We start from the raw sequence: 17,348 nt of genomic DNA, 5'->3' as shown, positions 1-17,348 counted from the left end.
CTGGCCTGTAGTCGCATTGGGAACATCGCGTTTCCGCATTACTGGCCTGTAGTCGCATTGGGAACATCGCGTTTCCGCATTACTGGCCTGTAGTCGCATTGGGAACTTCGCGTTTCCGCATTACAGATCGAACCAGATCCCGTGGCCCCGCCGGGGTGGCGCAGTGGTAAGACGCCCGACTACTGTGCCGGAGTTCCCGGGTTCGAACCCGACCTCGGCGGCTGCGTTTCGATGGAGGCGAAACGAAGTGGCGTCCGTGTGCTGTGCGATGTCAGCGCACGTTAAAGATCCCCAGGTGGTCGAAATTACTCCGTAGCCCTCCACTACGGCTCCCCTTTCTCTCTTTCCACTTTCACTCCCACCTTCCTCCCTTCCCTTACGGCGCGGTTCAGGTGTCCACAGAGCAAGTGTGACAGATACTGCGCCTTTCCCTTCCTGTGAACCAACCTAACCAGATCCCGTGTTCACTAAGTACGGTTTAGGAAAGAGAGCCAGCATGGATCCTAAAACACAAGGAATTTGCGAAGAAGCCATAAAATTTAAAAATAACGCGCAGCCCACTCCAAGTAGAGCGCGGGAGTAGAACTGTTTTGATTGAAATGAGTCATAGTGCCGCGTTCAGTCTGAGTGTAGTGCATATGGTGCCGAGAGGCTCGAAAAGAATGGGCACACCTACATTAAGACAACTTCTTGTGAAGGCAATTTTAGGATGACCAATATATGCTGATTTTGGAAGGGTGCCTCATTTTGCCTTTAGCACTGTATCGTTTAGCCACACAGGGTGGGCAAAATACAATATTTCGAAGTTTTCTATTGTATTACATTTTTCTCTATTCTTGTTGAGCCGACCTTCTGATATCTAGCGAGCGTGATGCCAGTGGTAGGGAACAAAGAAATAATTATGCTACTTCGTTGTTGTTTTTTTGACACCTGCGGATAAAAATATTGATGATAAATACGGCAAATGTTGCCAACTACCCCTTAAGTGCACGCACAACAGCATTCCACAAAATAGTTCTCGCTTACCTATTTAGGTTTATTAGACTTTTATTTTTCAATCTCTACGACCTAGAGTGGCCTCTCAAAATAATTCAGTAATGGCGGTGTTACAGAAGACTCGTTCTGTGTGTATGTCTGAAAATTTGAATCATGTCTGAAAATTTAACGCTAAATTAGTGCTTGTTTGTCGATGGCGGCGAATTCGTGTGAGTGAACTTTGGTTTCTTGAGTGTGGGACGGAATCAGTGAGAGACAAAGAAATGGCGGACTGCCTATTGAAAGCAGCCGGTGCAATGACATCGCGCAGTGACACTTACCTACTCTTCTGTGTCGTTAGCAGGTAAATACCTAACATCCGTACCCTATGCATATTACGAGACAAAATTAAGAAATATGTCTGATTGCGCAGTTCAAGTGACCACAAAGAAAAACAATGTTCCGCGCGCGCCCATCTTATTTACTCTAGTTCACAACGCCTCCGCTGTGCGACGTCGTTTTCATGAAACTCGCCATTAAAGTGCATAGTTCACTGAGTGTTTTGCTACATCAAGCCCTAAAATTAACTGCCAAAATTAAAGAAAACGTAAATGCTGCATCTAGTTTCTTAATGGGAGTGTAAACTATTTATGCAGTCATTTATCGGCTCAGTGAACTGTTGAAGTTATATTTTTAAAATATGTTGCGGCCTGTAGTCACGGTTGACGTATAATATGTTTCAGCGTAAAGCCCCCGAAAAGTCGTAGACGAGCTTTCGTGGTACATATACCACGAATAAAAAGCAAACAGTAGATTTAGTTTTCCTTGGTTGTGTTCAGCGTGGGCAGTTGCTGTGCTTTAGTTTGGGTCATTGCCTTCTTATTATTTTATTGGAGAATGTATTGAGGTGTCACATGAATGATTAAAGGACAGTGTGGCTGGCAGTAGATCTCCACGTGGGATTTGGATACCTAGATCTAAAGCGAGTCTAGTACATCTGTGATATTGATCTGAGTCTTGGCTTTCGGGATTCACATCGATATATGGGTCGAGATATGACTGAGCCCCAAACTATTCTACAGAAGGTTCGACATGGCAGGGCCAGTAAGCAAGCCAACGTGACAATACTGACGTGCAAAAAAGCTATTTTATGTAACTGGCACTTCATGACACGACAGCTTATAGGGTTTCAAGAAACAATCAACACGGGGACGTTTTGGAGCCAGCGAAAAACACCTCTAGAGCTTGTTTTGTATGCATAGTGATGCTAGATTTGTGTTGCATAGGCAGCTCCTCATGGGCACGAAGCGTTGCCTTGTATCAAGCTTTCGAAGGATCACGAATTTTGTGCACTGATGGGCCTTGAGCACTGTTTATAGGTGCATGCCAAGCAGGGGCAGTTTGCGTGCATTTGCAGCGCACTATGGGCGTGCCCCCACAGACGCAGCCATTTTGACACCAACGCAGGTTGCAACAACCAAGTTTCTGTTTTATTGACGCTCGTGTACAGATCGTATCAACAAACGCTTTCCACGTTTTGTTCGTCGAATGGGAACCCGACCCACGTACGGTCACCGAAGGCAAGCTCCACAACCTGACTCTCTCAACAAGGACAAGGGAAATAAAAAGAAAAGCAACAAGTGTAAGCAACATTCAACACACGTTTTCAACATGACCATTTCTGTACACAGGTGAACGAACTGATTGCACGCCATAACGTCTGGGTTGAGTGTAGGGAGCGTAATCACACTTTATATGCGGTACAGTCTACGGCCCTCTCAGAAATTGTGTACAATCACTAATCGCCATTTTAGCCTTGCTTGACAAAGCAGACGATGCTCGCACGCCCGTACCATACCGTGAGCCAGTCTTGCCCTGCCACTCTCTATCTAGGTCATAAGCAGGTGTGATGATCGTAACTGGCAAAACTTAAGACTTACTTTTCATCACCTAAGGCGCTGAACTTTTTTCTGAAAACAAACGCTGTTCACCTTAATGCCTAACCTCTAAGCCTTTTTTTTTTTAATTAAGCATCGTTTCTATGCACGTTCCCAAACATTTAGTTCGCTCCTGTAGGAAGACAATCGCAAAATCAAGGTATGCAGATAGTTCACGTCGCCATTCACGTAAAGAGCACACACCCAGTCGAGATACAACCTTGCACAAAACGCTGCGCATTTACCAGCTTCCAATATCAACACAAAAAGCCAAAGTGTCGACCGCGTTCGCACGGACGCTACGAACAGCCTTAGCCCTTTTTTCTCCTTCTGCATTTCTTGCTCTGATCGTCACAAGCGTTCATTATTGCTCCTCGGGTTGGACTTCTTCCGTCTAAATAGGGCAGAACCAGCAAAGCCATTTCGTGGAGGTCAACTACACTGCAACCCTGTCTGAGAGACGCTGGGATTGAGGCGATAAGGAGAGTTTTAGAGGACCGCCAACTCGCTGGCAGTTCGGTAAGTGGTGTGCACTAAGGATGAATAGACAGTGACCTCCGCGTGTAAAAAGAGCAGGCAGGTGAGCGAAGTGAATAGCATGGCAGCGCACATGAACCGGATTTGACGATTCGCTAAAACTCTCCAACAAAAGGCGAACGTATTTACTCGAACACAACCAAACCACAGTACAGAGAGATGCAGTCCATGACTGGGCGCTGAGCGGCCATCGAGGTCACTCTTGTTCGCATCGTTGCATGGCTTGTCGGCACAAGCTGTTTACAACGGTCCCAGTCATGTAGGTGTAAGGCGAGCTTTCTTCGGTGTCCTCCGACAAACACGACTCTCTCGGTGCACCGGCAGTGCGGGCTACCACAGCGCGCACAGAGACGTCACTGGGAGCAACCAGGCGGTGCGAGGTTAGTGTAGTAGCACTTCACTGCTTGAGTGGTACACCTCCAGGCGCGGCGCCCCTCTGTGGCATATGACTAAGATGTCTTCGAATTGTTGCACTGCTGTAGAGCTAGTGTCGCACCGGTGTCACCCTAAAACAGCGCGTACGCGCGCGCTTCCTCCTACGGTCTTTCTCTTTCTCGCGGCACTACAGACAAAGAACGAGAAGAGATTTACTACAGATTCGAACAAGGTGCGGTACACCGTATCAAAGGCGTCGCTTGAACATTTGGGCCATGTCGTATGTACAGGGTGTGACAGCGCGCGCATGCGCACTTATGCTTTCCTTCTCCTTCTGCCTCACATTTTGTGCAGTGTCCGCCAGAAGTTAGGAGGCTACTTAGCGAGCGACAGCTAAGACGTGCGGTCGAGCCTTCTGGGGCTCTCCGTGAACTGCAGCTCTGTAAGGAGCGAAGAAATCTGCCTGTTTAATAGCTCTGTGAGCGAAACACAGCAGCAGTGCTGCTGGACGCCCCTGCGATAAAAACTGAGTTTGACCGTCAAGTGGTTTGCATACTTTTGACAGACGCTGTACAACGACGTTTTGTAACGTCCTCTGCTTGGAAGAAGGAGATGGAATCAGCGCGCTCTTCAACGCTGCGCATACGCACATCGCGCACGCGCACACGACTGCGGCTTGTTTCTCATATTTCATCTGGCGTTCCCGGGTAGCGGCTTCAAAATGAAAGAAAATGGAAACAAGTAAACTGTCGTGTGAACGTGCCCGAGTGTATTACACATATTTATGCTCATTTATGTAAATGTGTACTCTCTTCTTACACATATATTCGCGACGTCTCCGCCGTTTCTGGCGATTTGTACATTTTCAGAGAGAGATGATGGGAAATTGAGAAGAAGAGAGTAGGATAGGGAGATTGGAAGGTGGAGAGAAAGGGCTGGGCACTGCCTCGGCGGTTTCACTCTCTCTGTCTCTCTCTCTACCTCCATTCGGACTAGCGCACAGCGAACTAACAGCATTAATACGCGATTATAGTCGCGTTGGTCTAATTCCCCTATGGTGCGCAGATTCTGAAACCTTCACAGACTCTTAAATTCGTGGCGTTTCTTTTTACGTTCCTTCCAATCTTGTTAACTCGGCCATGGAATGTATATGTAGGGGCAGGCCTTACAGATTATGAAAAGAAAGCAGTGTCCAATTTGTGCATGCAGGTGCGGAATTTTCGTCTCCTTAACGATAGCCGCAGCTTAAAACGACAGTGATGGAAATCGGGTGAAGGTTGGACGTCACAGATGTCGCAAAGATTGTCGCCATCTTTGTCTCGGAACGCAAAATAATGATTGAGTGATTGATTTTGGTTGCGCAACACTTTAGGAAGCAACGAACAGTAAAGCGTGTCCCCGTCGAAGGTATGTAAAATGAAAACAGAAAAATAAAAGATAAAAAGAAAGTCCCTGCGCCCAATTTTCTAACGCCCCATTATAAGTGTTGACCTTTTTATTGCGGGAAGCATCGCTCAGTAATGATGTTAAATTGTCACGGGGTAAGATCTCGACAAAAGTAACTTACGACCACAGATCTGCACTGTGTCAATGTGTATATATTGCGGGAGATGTGGAAAACTTCCTTTTGAGATCAGCTAATGTAGATACAATTAACATTAGTAGGGCGTATCCTGCGTTTCAGAGAAAGACGCGCACGTTGCGTACTCGCCGTGTTTTCAAATGCCGAACAATAATTCCTCAAGAATAGGAGTGCACTGATTGAAGAGTCGGCATTGTGGCATGGGTTATCTTATAAGCGAGTCCTGGGTGACTACTCAAAGGTTCCTCCGTAACCATACTAGCGCACCTCACTTAAAAGGTATTTTGTTCACCTTGTAATGAAGCGAAGCACATAACTGCCTAATGCGAGTGCCAGGCGTACACATGCAAAGGCTAGGCGCGGACGGACGCATACAGTACAAAATGACGAACTTAATTTTCAATGCATTAAGCAATACTTTTTTGCTGTTTTGTTCGAAGTAACTGCACATGCGGAAACCATATGATTTATCTGCTCGAACTGTAAAGCAATCGACTGAAAAGTAAATGCGTCGGGGAGTATCGAGCGCGTGCTTGGTGCTGTAACGACATGGCGAATATCTCGCAACGTGAAGTCACGCATAGTCGCTTCTATTCGCTGACAGAAGGGGTGAGGTCGATCGGAGCTGAACGGCGCAGGCCGCTGTTTCGTTCAATGTGCCGATGTTTTTCAACAGGCTGCATCCTTGCATAACTATTTCCCGACATTCTACAAACTTTACTACAGGTTTCAGCGCACTTTGTTAAGACAGTCTTACCAACATGAGTATTTCTAAAGACGGTAGAAAGACAAGGAGGGACTTAATGTTAAACGCTCAGTCACGTTTGAAGGTTCAATCATAGGCCCGGCAAATAAATAAAACGACGCAAATAAAGTGAGGCGGCTGGCTGTAACCAGATGCACGTAACGAAGATACTTGGGAACTCTCTACGCAATCGACCGCGTTTTAGGCGGTTCGCTCTAGTGTTGCCCTGCGGGGAAGTAAAACACGAGAGCCACGTACGGCGAAAATACCACCTGACTGCGGCAGGAGGACACGCAGCGGACTGGCCCAATCCGTCTGCGACGAGGCAGAAGGCGGTACCCCAGATGTAGCAATTTTTTACAGTACTCAAGAAGCTGAACCTGTTTTGTAGACATTTGATAGAGTTCATCTAACTTTTCGGGAATAGTGTAGAAAACACGCCAAGTAAATTTGTATACAAATATAGCTAAAATGTTATCTCATTTGGCGGTTTTCGTGCTCTTCCAAGTCGACTCTCGCTCGAGTCTGGCTGGAGTAGTCTCTAACGTTCGGTTTTTGAATCTTTGGAAAACATTACTACACTATCTCAAACTTCTCTATAAAATTCTGTTTATCCCAGCGTATAATTGAAATGAACTAAATAGACAGGTTGAATTGATGATTTCAGTTCTAAAATAATCGCAGGTCTAGAAGGCGGATGAAGAGCATACACGTAAATAATCACGTCTATGTGGCCTTTATCATGAAAGCCCTTAAGCCCTGTGCACGTCTTTTCAACCAAGCTCTCTCACCATATGCCGCTTGTATTAAACTGGAGATATAACTCAATTCGCTCCTAGGTCAAATGAGAACCACTTTATGGAAATATATCTGGTGCCTGTAGTGAATGAGGACTTTTGCCTGGGCTCGTTAGGTCGTGGCTAAATGCGAAAGAACAGCGCGAAACAATCGAGAACAAAGAAACACGCAAACAGAGGACGGGCGCTGTTCGTCCTCGTTTATTTCCCGCTGTTCTTCAGCCATTTAGCCTCTAATTAGTAACGAAAAGCAGCAAAAAGGTGACCGGTTTCGTGCCTTGGTTTGTCCAAACAATGCAGTAAGGCAGGCTGCATTTATGTAAGTTTGTGGGTATTGCGAAATAGTATCTTTTTTGCCGTGGTCAATATTGATCGTGACAAAGCAACAGCATCCTTGTGTCGTCGAGTTCGGCTAATGCCGACGTCAGAGCCGTTCGCAGCTGTGATTAAGGTAACTAAATTCGACGTAGCCAGGTAAGCTGAGCCAGCTCTCCTACGTGTCCTCTTCCGCGCACGTCCTTCAGTCACGTGACCCATTGAGGGGCACGTGGATTGGATGCGCTCGCCGCACGGGGGCGTGTCGAGGCAAGCGCATGACTCTTGTCAGGTACGGAGCGCACGATCTGTGAGTGTGTCACCGAAGGGGAAAGTGCCTTCGGCTTGGGAGGGAGCAGGGTTTCTCGTCGGACCAGGGCCGGATTGTAGGGACGGCAAACAATAAATCTCGTCCTTAATGTGTCTGGTTATTATCGTCCATATTTTTGTTCACAGTGAGTTACAATTGCATGACCTTCTGGAGGCAAACTATAGGAGGGCAATTTTGGTGGTGAAATGTACAACGAAAAAAAAAAAACAACAACAATAATACTCATGTCCTATCCTATCTGGGGCCGTAAATATCACATCACAAGATTGACACAAATATCTGCCGCGAAGTGATCGTCTAGTCCCGCCACTATTGGTCGATACTGACAGGCGGACCAGTCGACCAATAGGAGCGAGGATAATTGTAAGGTTTGTGATATTTTGCGATGCGGTCACGATGTGGTAGTTGCGTAATTCGGCCTTTGGTCTATCTCTGGCTCTTCGTGCCCAACTCAGCTATTCACGCTATTATGCTCGAAAACGGTTCTTATCTCGAAAACGAAATCCAACCGAAAAACTCACAAATCAAGGATAAGTACCTAACTCCTGTGCAATATATAGGGTCTTTATTAGTTTGGCCGCAGACTGAATATGCAATAAATTTGATTTACACACGGGGACACGGTAGGATGTCACGGTTGTGATACGAGATGTATATTCGTGGTTCTACTGCATTCGTAATCCTCGCTCACAATTAAAATGAGTCAGTTGAATAACAACACAGCCAACATCCACACGAAGCCTTAACCACTCTAACACAGTATGTGTCGTTGGTCACGCTAAGAAAAGGAGCGCTGTCGTACACACATGACGGAAATGAAGGTTTACCTTCATAAACGCACAGAAAGCTTCGTCTGTGAATATGACCCTCAGCGCTGTCAGGTGGGAGATTTAAAACGCAAATCAATGAAAAGCTTTCATGTGTTAGCGGCCATCTCCTCAGTTTGGCCTCAAGAGGTAATGATTGCATCAAGAATGTCGCAACGGTAGAATCTATTTGCGCATTACATACTATTTACCTGCCAAACCTGCTGGCATTTTACTTCACACCTTGGCGGCATTTCGTTTCGTGTAATAAATACTGCGTCCATACTTTTGAGCCTGCAGCTGGGCGATAACTCAATACGTTCTACAATGACGTCATTTCAGGAAATAGACATAGATAGAATAACTTTGTCTTCCCAAAATTTGTTATACTGCGTCCAATTTTCCACAAATAAGCTAGCTAGTTAGACTGCAACCCTGCTATCGGAGTGCACCAGATTACATTCTGCAAGAAAAAAAAAAACATCCAATGAGGCTTTGTTTATTCAATAAGTGGTGAAGTTATTATCAGAATTTGTAATTAGAGCACTGTTTAATAATCCTAGTTTTCAAGTGTTCGGACTATATACTCACTCGCGCGAATACACATCAACAATTCTCACGAATTATCAATGGAACCGCCGCATTTCGAGCTCGTTATTGTTAAAGATTATTGGCAAAGGTTTCAAAGGTTAAGGTATTTTAAAGGTCACTGCTGCTTCAGCCCTTTCCAATCCGGCCCTGCTCCGGGTATTAGTTCACTGAGTTACAAAGTGGCGATCACGTGACTGCTGCCGATCACGGAGCCAATCACTTTGCGACACATCCATGAAAAACAAAAAATGTAATTTCCCCTCGAAGAGACTTTAATCTGTCGCACTATTTGGTAATAAACGCCTTATTAAAAACAAAAACGAAACAAAATCAAACTGAACCTTCCAAAAAGTGCAGCTTCGAAAATCAAAAATTGCCGAACAGCGCGGTCTTTGTAGCTCGCTCACATTTCAGCTAAGCTCACATAAAATTTAAGCGTAACTTTTTTTTCGTTAATGCCAACATAATCTAAATCTAAGTAGCATTCGCCGCGTGAACAGAGTACGGCGGGTAAATAAGTTTGCCCAAATAGCGCAGCTTATGATTGAAAGTCAAGCTTCTCTTCAAGAAACAAATAAAAAAGTGTATTCCATCGTGAATATCTGCCATATATTTGGTACACAAGGTGACCAAGCAATAGAAAGTACATTTCTGCAGCTCATCTTGTAGGAACGAAAGACTAGCCAATTATTTCCGAATGCCTGCACACAATCGTTTGTGAATCCTTCAGGGTTCTTGAGAGTCGTTGTTCAATAACTTAAAGCCATTCCTACGATTGGTTCGACAAGTTAAAACTTCAAGGCCAGATGAGTTTGTATCGTAGCAGTGCCAATCATGATCAAGGTGACCGAGAACCTGCATAGTTAAAAGGTGTGCCTGCGTATGGATTACGATGTAACGTAGCGTCACTAATAAGCGTCACAGAAAACGTGTTGTGAAGCAGCAATCCGTCAGGCTGACTGCAAAGCCTGGTAATCAGTGCAGTTTACCGTCATATTAATTTTCGCTCACTTCGCAGAATAAATAAATAAATAACTAAATAAATAAATAAACAAATTAAAAATAATATAATACGTAAATAAATAATAAATAAATAAATGAGCGCGCCGCACATCACAACTGGGGAGGTAGTTTGAGGTCGGGAAGTGAGAACACACCAAAAAAAAAAAAAAAAAGAAATAAAGGAAATTATGGCATCTGGTATGGACAAGTACATGGCCGGGAACTATCGATTTCCTTATTTGTGGTGAGTGACCGCACCTAAGTAAGGGGCACTAACAACAATAACAGTAATAAAAATTTAATCGGCCGAAAGCCACTTTGTTTAAACAGGAGGGTGAGAGGTGGCTGGATGGGGTATCCTACCAATGGTGGTAGTATTAATCGACAGCTTATAAAGCTCGTGGTGACCCTTAAATTTTAAAACTACACTTTTATAAAGAATAAGCCATCTGACCGTCATCTAGTGGACGAACTAGGGGACTGATTAGTGTAATATCCCGAACATGAATTATTTCACATCACAGCCTTGTGTAACGCAAAATTATATGTCACTCCTAACACAACATCGAGGAAGCTTTCGATGAGCGCGTAAATTCTCTAATAAACTGCCTAAATTTTCCCCCACATGCGTACAAAATGATGGCGTACAGAATTTTTGCATTCAATAACTTACTGCGAGTTGTACGAATTCCACAGAGAACACCGAAATGTTAGAACAGCCGCAAAACGTCATGCCGAGCAAGGCATGCAGACTGATGCCGTCTCACGATCACTCACTTCAGGATGAGATCGAGATGAAGAAAAGAATAAAAGAACGGGAACAGGGAATTACCCAGAGACGAAGGTTAGGATCTTGCAAGTGACGCGTGTTGGATGTAGTACTGAACACGCCCATTTTTTTTCTTTCGAAATTTATCATACTCCCAGCAAGCAAGCATTTGAGTTTGTTTTGTGAGTCAAGCACGCACTGCTCCGCCTTGGCAGCTCCAGAGTGGAAGGTAAAACGACGACTCTATGGATTTTCGGGACTAGGCTCGACCGGTACTTCATACGTGATGACGTCACCGTGTCGAGTGGAATAGGAGCATCGTTTCTTGCCCGTAAAGCAACCATCATATAGGCCTGTCTCTGTGATGCGAGGTTTAAGGTATATGCTTGAGAAAGGAAAACAAAAGTAAATTAGACAAATACTGAAGCGGTGACACAGCCTGACATTCCATCCAGCTAGTTCTCGGAATTTAGGCATACACTTTGCCGGTAAAACGCCGACTCATAATAAGCGTCCATGGCGACGTCTCGTGACACTGCCCTTGTTTCCATGCTGTTCACTGACAGACTCACTGCATTCAGAAAACAATTCATCCTCGTTCCTGCGACGTTCCTGCGCTGACGTAAACGTGCCAAGCCAATTTAGGCGGCTTCGCCGTCACGATGCACAAATCAGCATCTGATGCGAAGCCTCAACTTTAAATTGCAATTTTTAGTTCGCACTTGATCGAAATAAAGCATTAATATTACAAAGCTTCACCACCTCCACCATGCCGTTTCTAAGGCAATGTCCAGATGCTACCAGGGATGTGGGTACCTTTTCATTGCAGCAATATGAAGCGCATATTATATGCTCAGTCTGACGATGATGGGTCCTTATTTAGAGTAAAGCCTAGAAACACTCCGGTGACACTTGTGGCCAATGGCACCATGACATGATGTCATGCGAAGTAAGTGGCCTGGCATCCGGGAAGCTGATTTAAAGAAAGCCTCATAGCGTAATACAGGTGACGGGCAAAAAAAGAAACGGTAAATATTGAAATGCAGCTAATCACTTCAGTTAGTGAGGCGTTGCCGATGCGTCCCGCTTGAAAGTTTAAACATCCCTCACCCTCCCTTTCTTGATTACATCGAATGTTTTAACACCACATTGGGCGCCATTGAACAAGTGGGTGCAATCCAAGTTATGTTGTTGACACACGCAAGAAGCAAGACGAATAAATGACAGCAGCGACTCACGAGGACGTCGTGCGCGTCTCGTGCACACACACAAGCACCACCCACACACGTCACTCAAGCAAACACAACCGCCAGAGAGCGTTCACTACACAGCTACACCTTCTGAAACCTGACACCCCACGTGGGTGGCCTAATCAGACACTTAAACATAGGTTCTGACCTTCATTACCTCCAGTTGGCCACGTAGCAAAAATGTTGGCTTTCCAACGACCAATAATAACGATTTTTTTCTTTCTGCCTTCTACGTAGAGCGACCTCAACCGGTTGACTTGCAAAAACTTGACGCTATTGAGACAAGTTTTAATGAAGGGAAGCCTGAATGAAAGTATTTTCATAACCAACATATGCGACCCTCCTATAGGGAACCGAACTGGACGCATTATATTGCCGATACGTGTCAACGCGGATGATGTCACGTGATGTACACGGCCAACTTAATGATGAACTAAAAGGTTCATCAGGTATGGGTTTCATTGACTCATCAAAACGAACTCAAACTCGTCAACCCAACCGTGGTAGCCTATGTAATGATTAACTGATGCAGAAGAAGACAGGTTTCGAGGAGATGTGAGGTGACGTTAGCCAGCGCTGGAGGCATACAGCAGCTTTGCAGGGGTGGGCAGGGGGACAAAGCGTTACTTTTTTTTTCTTAGTGGACGCCGTACCGTACTTAATGTTAGTTTTCTTCTTTTCTTGTAAAACCTAATGACTGAGGTACAAATGCAATATTATACAAACTACTACTGCTGGTACTTTTCGGGGAGTGGGGCGATGGTCATATTCACTTTGCCCATCATTGGCTTTCAGGATGCGAACCCCGAAGAGATCGCGCGGTTAGTGGAGGCTCCCGCAGATTCAGACTTGGATAGATTACAAGGGTCCAGTGGTAAGGTGGTTGCCGCAACGGCGGCTACATTCCAAGCTCCCCTGTCATAGCGCGAAGTGAGCCACTCCTAAAAGAGACGAAAGAGTCGATACACGGCGATTCATGAGCTCTGTGCGCGTGCAGCCATCGGAACTGCAGGCATTTGTATGCAAGGGACCGCTCCCTTCTCCATTTCCTCTCTACTGCTCATGTTTCCCCCGTGATTGCTAGATGGAGCAATGTCCAGCAATAACAAAGGCCGACACCAGCTGTCTTGGCGAGTAAGCGAGCTTGCAAGGGAAAACAAAACAACGTCGCAGCTTGCGCAGTGCATTGTCAGATTACGTTTGTTTGAAAGATTCTCGGTTTCAAAGCCCCGACAGGAGAATTTGCCTCTCAAATTTGTCCGTGCTTAGGGTGTTCCTTTGAATGCAAGTGGGCAGCTTCATACTGCCTGTTCTGCACTGCTTCGTGTGTCCATCGCTACAAGAGAGATTCTGCTGCTCAAAGGCAGGGTATCAGGCAGATGAAGAAATTAAGGGACTCGAAAAAATCGAGCTTTGCTTTTACACTCTGTCCTCGACAACATGGTTTGTCAGAATTCAGAATGTGAGAATGTCAATATATCAGGATTCCTGTGCGAAGAGGTATCTTCTGGCTTAAGTTTACTCTGATTGCTCAGGCGACAGTGAAAGCGTTTTTAAATATTATCCCAATGCCCATCACAGAGCGCATGTGCATACGGTCACCGGCAGAAAATAATAGCAAAAGAAGGTTATTTTGTTTTTTGAAATTCCAAACTTTTTGTCAGTCACGTAATGGTGCTCCCATCTTATGGTTGTTCGCGCTCTCACGTATATGTAGCTGTCACACAGTGCAAAAGCTTGGAAACAAAGGCGAAGTTGGCGGAACAAAAATCCAGATTAGGAATTGCACAGGTTCAAAATGTTATGTACGTAACTGTACGGGCAAGGATGTTGAAAGTTTAGCATCATTTTATGTTTTAAGCATTTCAAAATGTGGCTTCCAATTTCGAACACTAAAAGCTCCACAACTGAAAAACTGCTTTAAAGGAGCTTGATAGACACGCCTTCTTCCCCATTTACTGAGAATTCATTTCGGACGAGCAGCTCTCTACAGAACCGGCTCTGCTGCGTTCCCCCCCATATTGCCCTTTTCTTTCTGACGTCCCTCTTCGAATCGCGCAGACCTGACTTCGTTTAGGTTTCTTCCCCGTCCGATCTTCGTTTGTCCATGTTTTTAAGACGCCATTCCCTAAAAGCATTCAATGTGACCTACACTCTTCATCTGCCGCGACTCCCACCCCTGAGCACCATTTGTATTTCTTTTCGCCACTGCCGACGAATCCTATAAACGCTACCGCTACTGCACGTTCCCAGCAAACCACAGCAGAACACACAGACCACCGCTCCCGGGTCGGTGGGCAGTTTGAGAGAGAGAGAGACCTCTTCCGGGAAGCAGGGTCACTGCGCTCCCTCGCCGAGACCACACGGCACGGAAGGAGAACGCGTTGCATATTGCCCAGTGGGGGACGACGACGGCTACGAAGACGACGAGCCCCCCTCCGTCTTCTTCACGTTTTGAGCTGGCAACGAGGACGCGACGCACGACGGCCTATAGCGTTCCTCATAAGTATTCCACTATATCACACTTGATGGATGGGTAGCTTGAGTACAGAGCAGTCCTGTCCTGCACCATACGGCTGAAGAGGAACGGCAGCAGCGGTGCGCCATCCGGTTCGATCAAGGACACCATGGCGCCGCCCGCCGGCGATGCCTCCTGGTGGCGGTGCTGAGAAGACTGCTCGGGGCCGCGCAGGGCCCCGAGACTCTTGGCCCTCCTCCGGACGCTCATCTGCTGCTGCTGAGGTGTCGCCTCTGGGGCTGTTTGGGGTACGAGAGGGGGAAGAGGAGGGAAAGACAGAATACGGAACAGCACTGCTTTCGCACTGGTTTCAAAAATCGAGTTCAAACTTTGTCTCACTTACGCATTCTGTCAGTTTTTTTTTTCTCTATGCAACCTTGATTCTTACCTTTCAACATTTCTGGCACTCCATCTTTTTTACCTTGTTTGCCATTTATCTTGTTGAAGTTATTGTTTTTTTTAGCAGTCCAGCACCTGGATTTTGGATTGACTATTGCGTGTCCGTGATTCTGCTCTTACAGCATGCTGGTCTTGTGCATTTTTGCGCAGATTTTTTTGGCATTGTTACGTTGCTATTAACCATGTGTCACAAAAGTTCAGAGGTCAGTGTGTGCTTCGCCAGAGTTGGGTCACACGTGCCGCATGACGAAACACACTAAGCTCGAAGGCGGTATAGTACGCTCATGTGCCCTGTTTCACGCAGCATAAGCTGACTACAGCGTACCATCCTTAAACGAATGGGCTTACCGAGCGGCTGAACGAGTCCCTCCCTGACATGCTATGTACATCGCACCCGAACATCGTGATTGGGACATTGCCTTGCCCTATGTAACATTTGCTTATAATTCGTCGCGGCATTTGGTCGACATGCTGCATTGCCATTGGATACATTGCTGCCGCCATCTTTGGACTCAACCACGGAGTACGCACGTGACGCCATCACCCAAGCAACTGTAGCCCGCGAAATCGCCCGCGACCATCTCACCGCCTCCCAGACCTACCAGAAGTCTATTTACGACCGTCGCCATCGCCCATTGCACTATGCCCTAGGATCACTCGTTCTCGTTTGGTCTCCTTCTCGGCGTGTTGGTCTTTCTGAGAAGCCCCTGTGCCAGTAGAACGGCCCTTATCGTGCGGTGCGTCAGGTGACCTTCGTGACGTATATGAGGTTGTCCTCTTCGATTCTCCGACGTCATTCACCCGCCCTGCCACTGACGTTGTTCACGTAGTTCGCCTCAAGCCGTACCATGCACCTGATCCGTCTTCTACTTAGCACCGGGACGGTGCTTTCACCGCCGGGAGTTATGCCAAGGGACGACGAGGACGAAGTGCTGTGCTCGCGTGTGGAATGTGGGGAACGCGAGGACGATGAAGTGCGGGTGGTTCGTGCTGGGCGCCGCTGGCGTAAAGCTGTTCGTCTATGGTCAGCGACCCCTATGTAAATATTTGTTAATACATCTACTCCCTGCAGTAATACAGAAAGTTGAGCTAGTTGGTACATGATTGCAAATTACGAGCGCTGCGACGGAGAACAACAACGCGAGTTTATTCGAAGAACACAGATTAAATACTCGCAGAAGACAACCAAAGGCACATGCGCTTCACAGATTTTTCCTAGGTTTCCAGATATAAAATCTCACAATCTTGGATGCTTACAGATGGTGAGCTTATAGAGACTGTCATTTGAATAAACCTAGTGGGTCAAATGCGCCTAGTAGGAAAAAATGCCTACCGCTTTTTAACAAAACCAAGATTAAGTTTAGGCACAAAGATCAAATGACAAGAGAACTGTCAGAGTCATATCACATCCATAAGAACAGTGACACGTGCGTGAGCTCACCATCTGTAAGCATCCAAGATTGTGAGATTTTATATCTGGATACCTAGGAAAAATCTGTGAAGCGCATGTGCCTTTGATTGTCTTCTGCGAGTATTTAATCTGTGTTCTTCGAATAAACTTTCAGTTGATACTAGCGCCTGTCCTTGCAATTACTCTCTCGTTGTTCTCCGTCGCAGCGCTCGTAATTCAATTCCCTGTGTGCATGTATCTACGCTACATTATCTTCCGTCGTAACGTCATCAAAAAGCTTGGAGATACTTTAATTTGATTTAGAATTAGCTTGGATAAGTCTTGATTCCTTGGGTGAATAAACAATGTGTTATTTATCCAGTTTCATATGACCTCAGCTTCATCATCAGTTCTTTCTGGGCACCGCATGGGTTGCTAAATTTCTAGAGCCCTGCACTACGGCGTCTGTCAAAGCCAGTGTGGCTTTGGGACATTAAACCTTATAAACTAAGCAAAACACAATTTCCTAGAATATAAAGTGAAAGTATGTGATAATTATACCACACTGGTACAAGTGATAGTAAAATGCCTCTCTATAATCTCTCCTTCAAGCGACACCATACAAGCAGCGCTGCAGTAATTGTCAGCAAGTTTGTTGAGAGGCTAATACCACACACTTAGGCCTAGTTAAAAACTTTGTGCTGAGAGACAAAAAAAAAAATATTTCATGTCGTGGTTAGGCCTCTCGCTCTTGTCTCATTCTTAGAGACTGTTTTGGCTTGAATATAACCCGCATGTTACTCATTTTCGCTCATGCATGCGTTAGATCGCGAAGATGACATCCAGGTAAGCAACTGCGCAGTGCACGAGAACAGTGCACTTAGAATAAAAGTGCTCTGCGTTCATGCTGTGTTCGGCGTAAGCTCCGCAACTATATAGGGTGCAAAGGTGAACCAGATTTCCCGAAAAGACCAGTGATGGCACTCATTCTAGTGGCTGCATGACATAATGACCGTGGCCCAGTAAATG

The 17,348-nt window shown here is 45.8% G+C and overlaps 1 protein-coding gene across 5 annotated transcripts in view; it reads right to left on the bottom strand.

The window, feature by feature from the left end:
• Positions 1-2,443: 2,443 nt before the first annotated feature.
• Positions 2,444-17,348, bottom strand: part of GABA-B-R2 (gamma-aminobutyric acid type B receptor subunit 2) — a 332,986-nt gene continuing 318,081 nt past the window's right edge. For all 5 annotated transcript variants that reach the window (XM_084577253.1, XM_084577256.1, XM_084577254.1 and 2 more), the window contains one exon: positions 2,444-14,769. In XM_084577253.1, the coding sequence (XP_084433379.1) occupies positions 14,513-14,769 (257 nt within the window). In that variant the 3' untranslated portion in view covers positions 2,444-14,512. The remainder of the gene's footprint in view (positions 14,770-17,348) is intronic.

This window comes from Amblyomma maculatum, chromosome 8 (genome assembly GCF_055883805.1).
Source record: "Amblyomma maculatum isolate TAMU_Amacu chromosome 8, ASM5588380v1, whole genome shotgun sequence".
Lineage (NCBI taxonomy): Eukaryota > Metazoa > Arthropoda > Arachnida > Ixodida > Ixodidae > Amblyomma > Amblyomma maculatum.
Note: the sequence above shows the minus strand (reverse complement) of the source record. Positions and strands in the feature narration are given on the sequence as shown.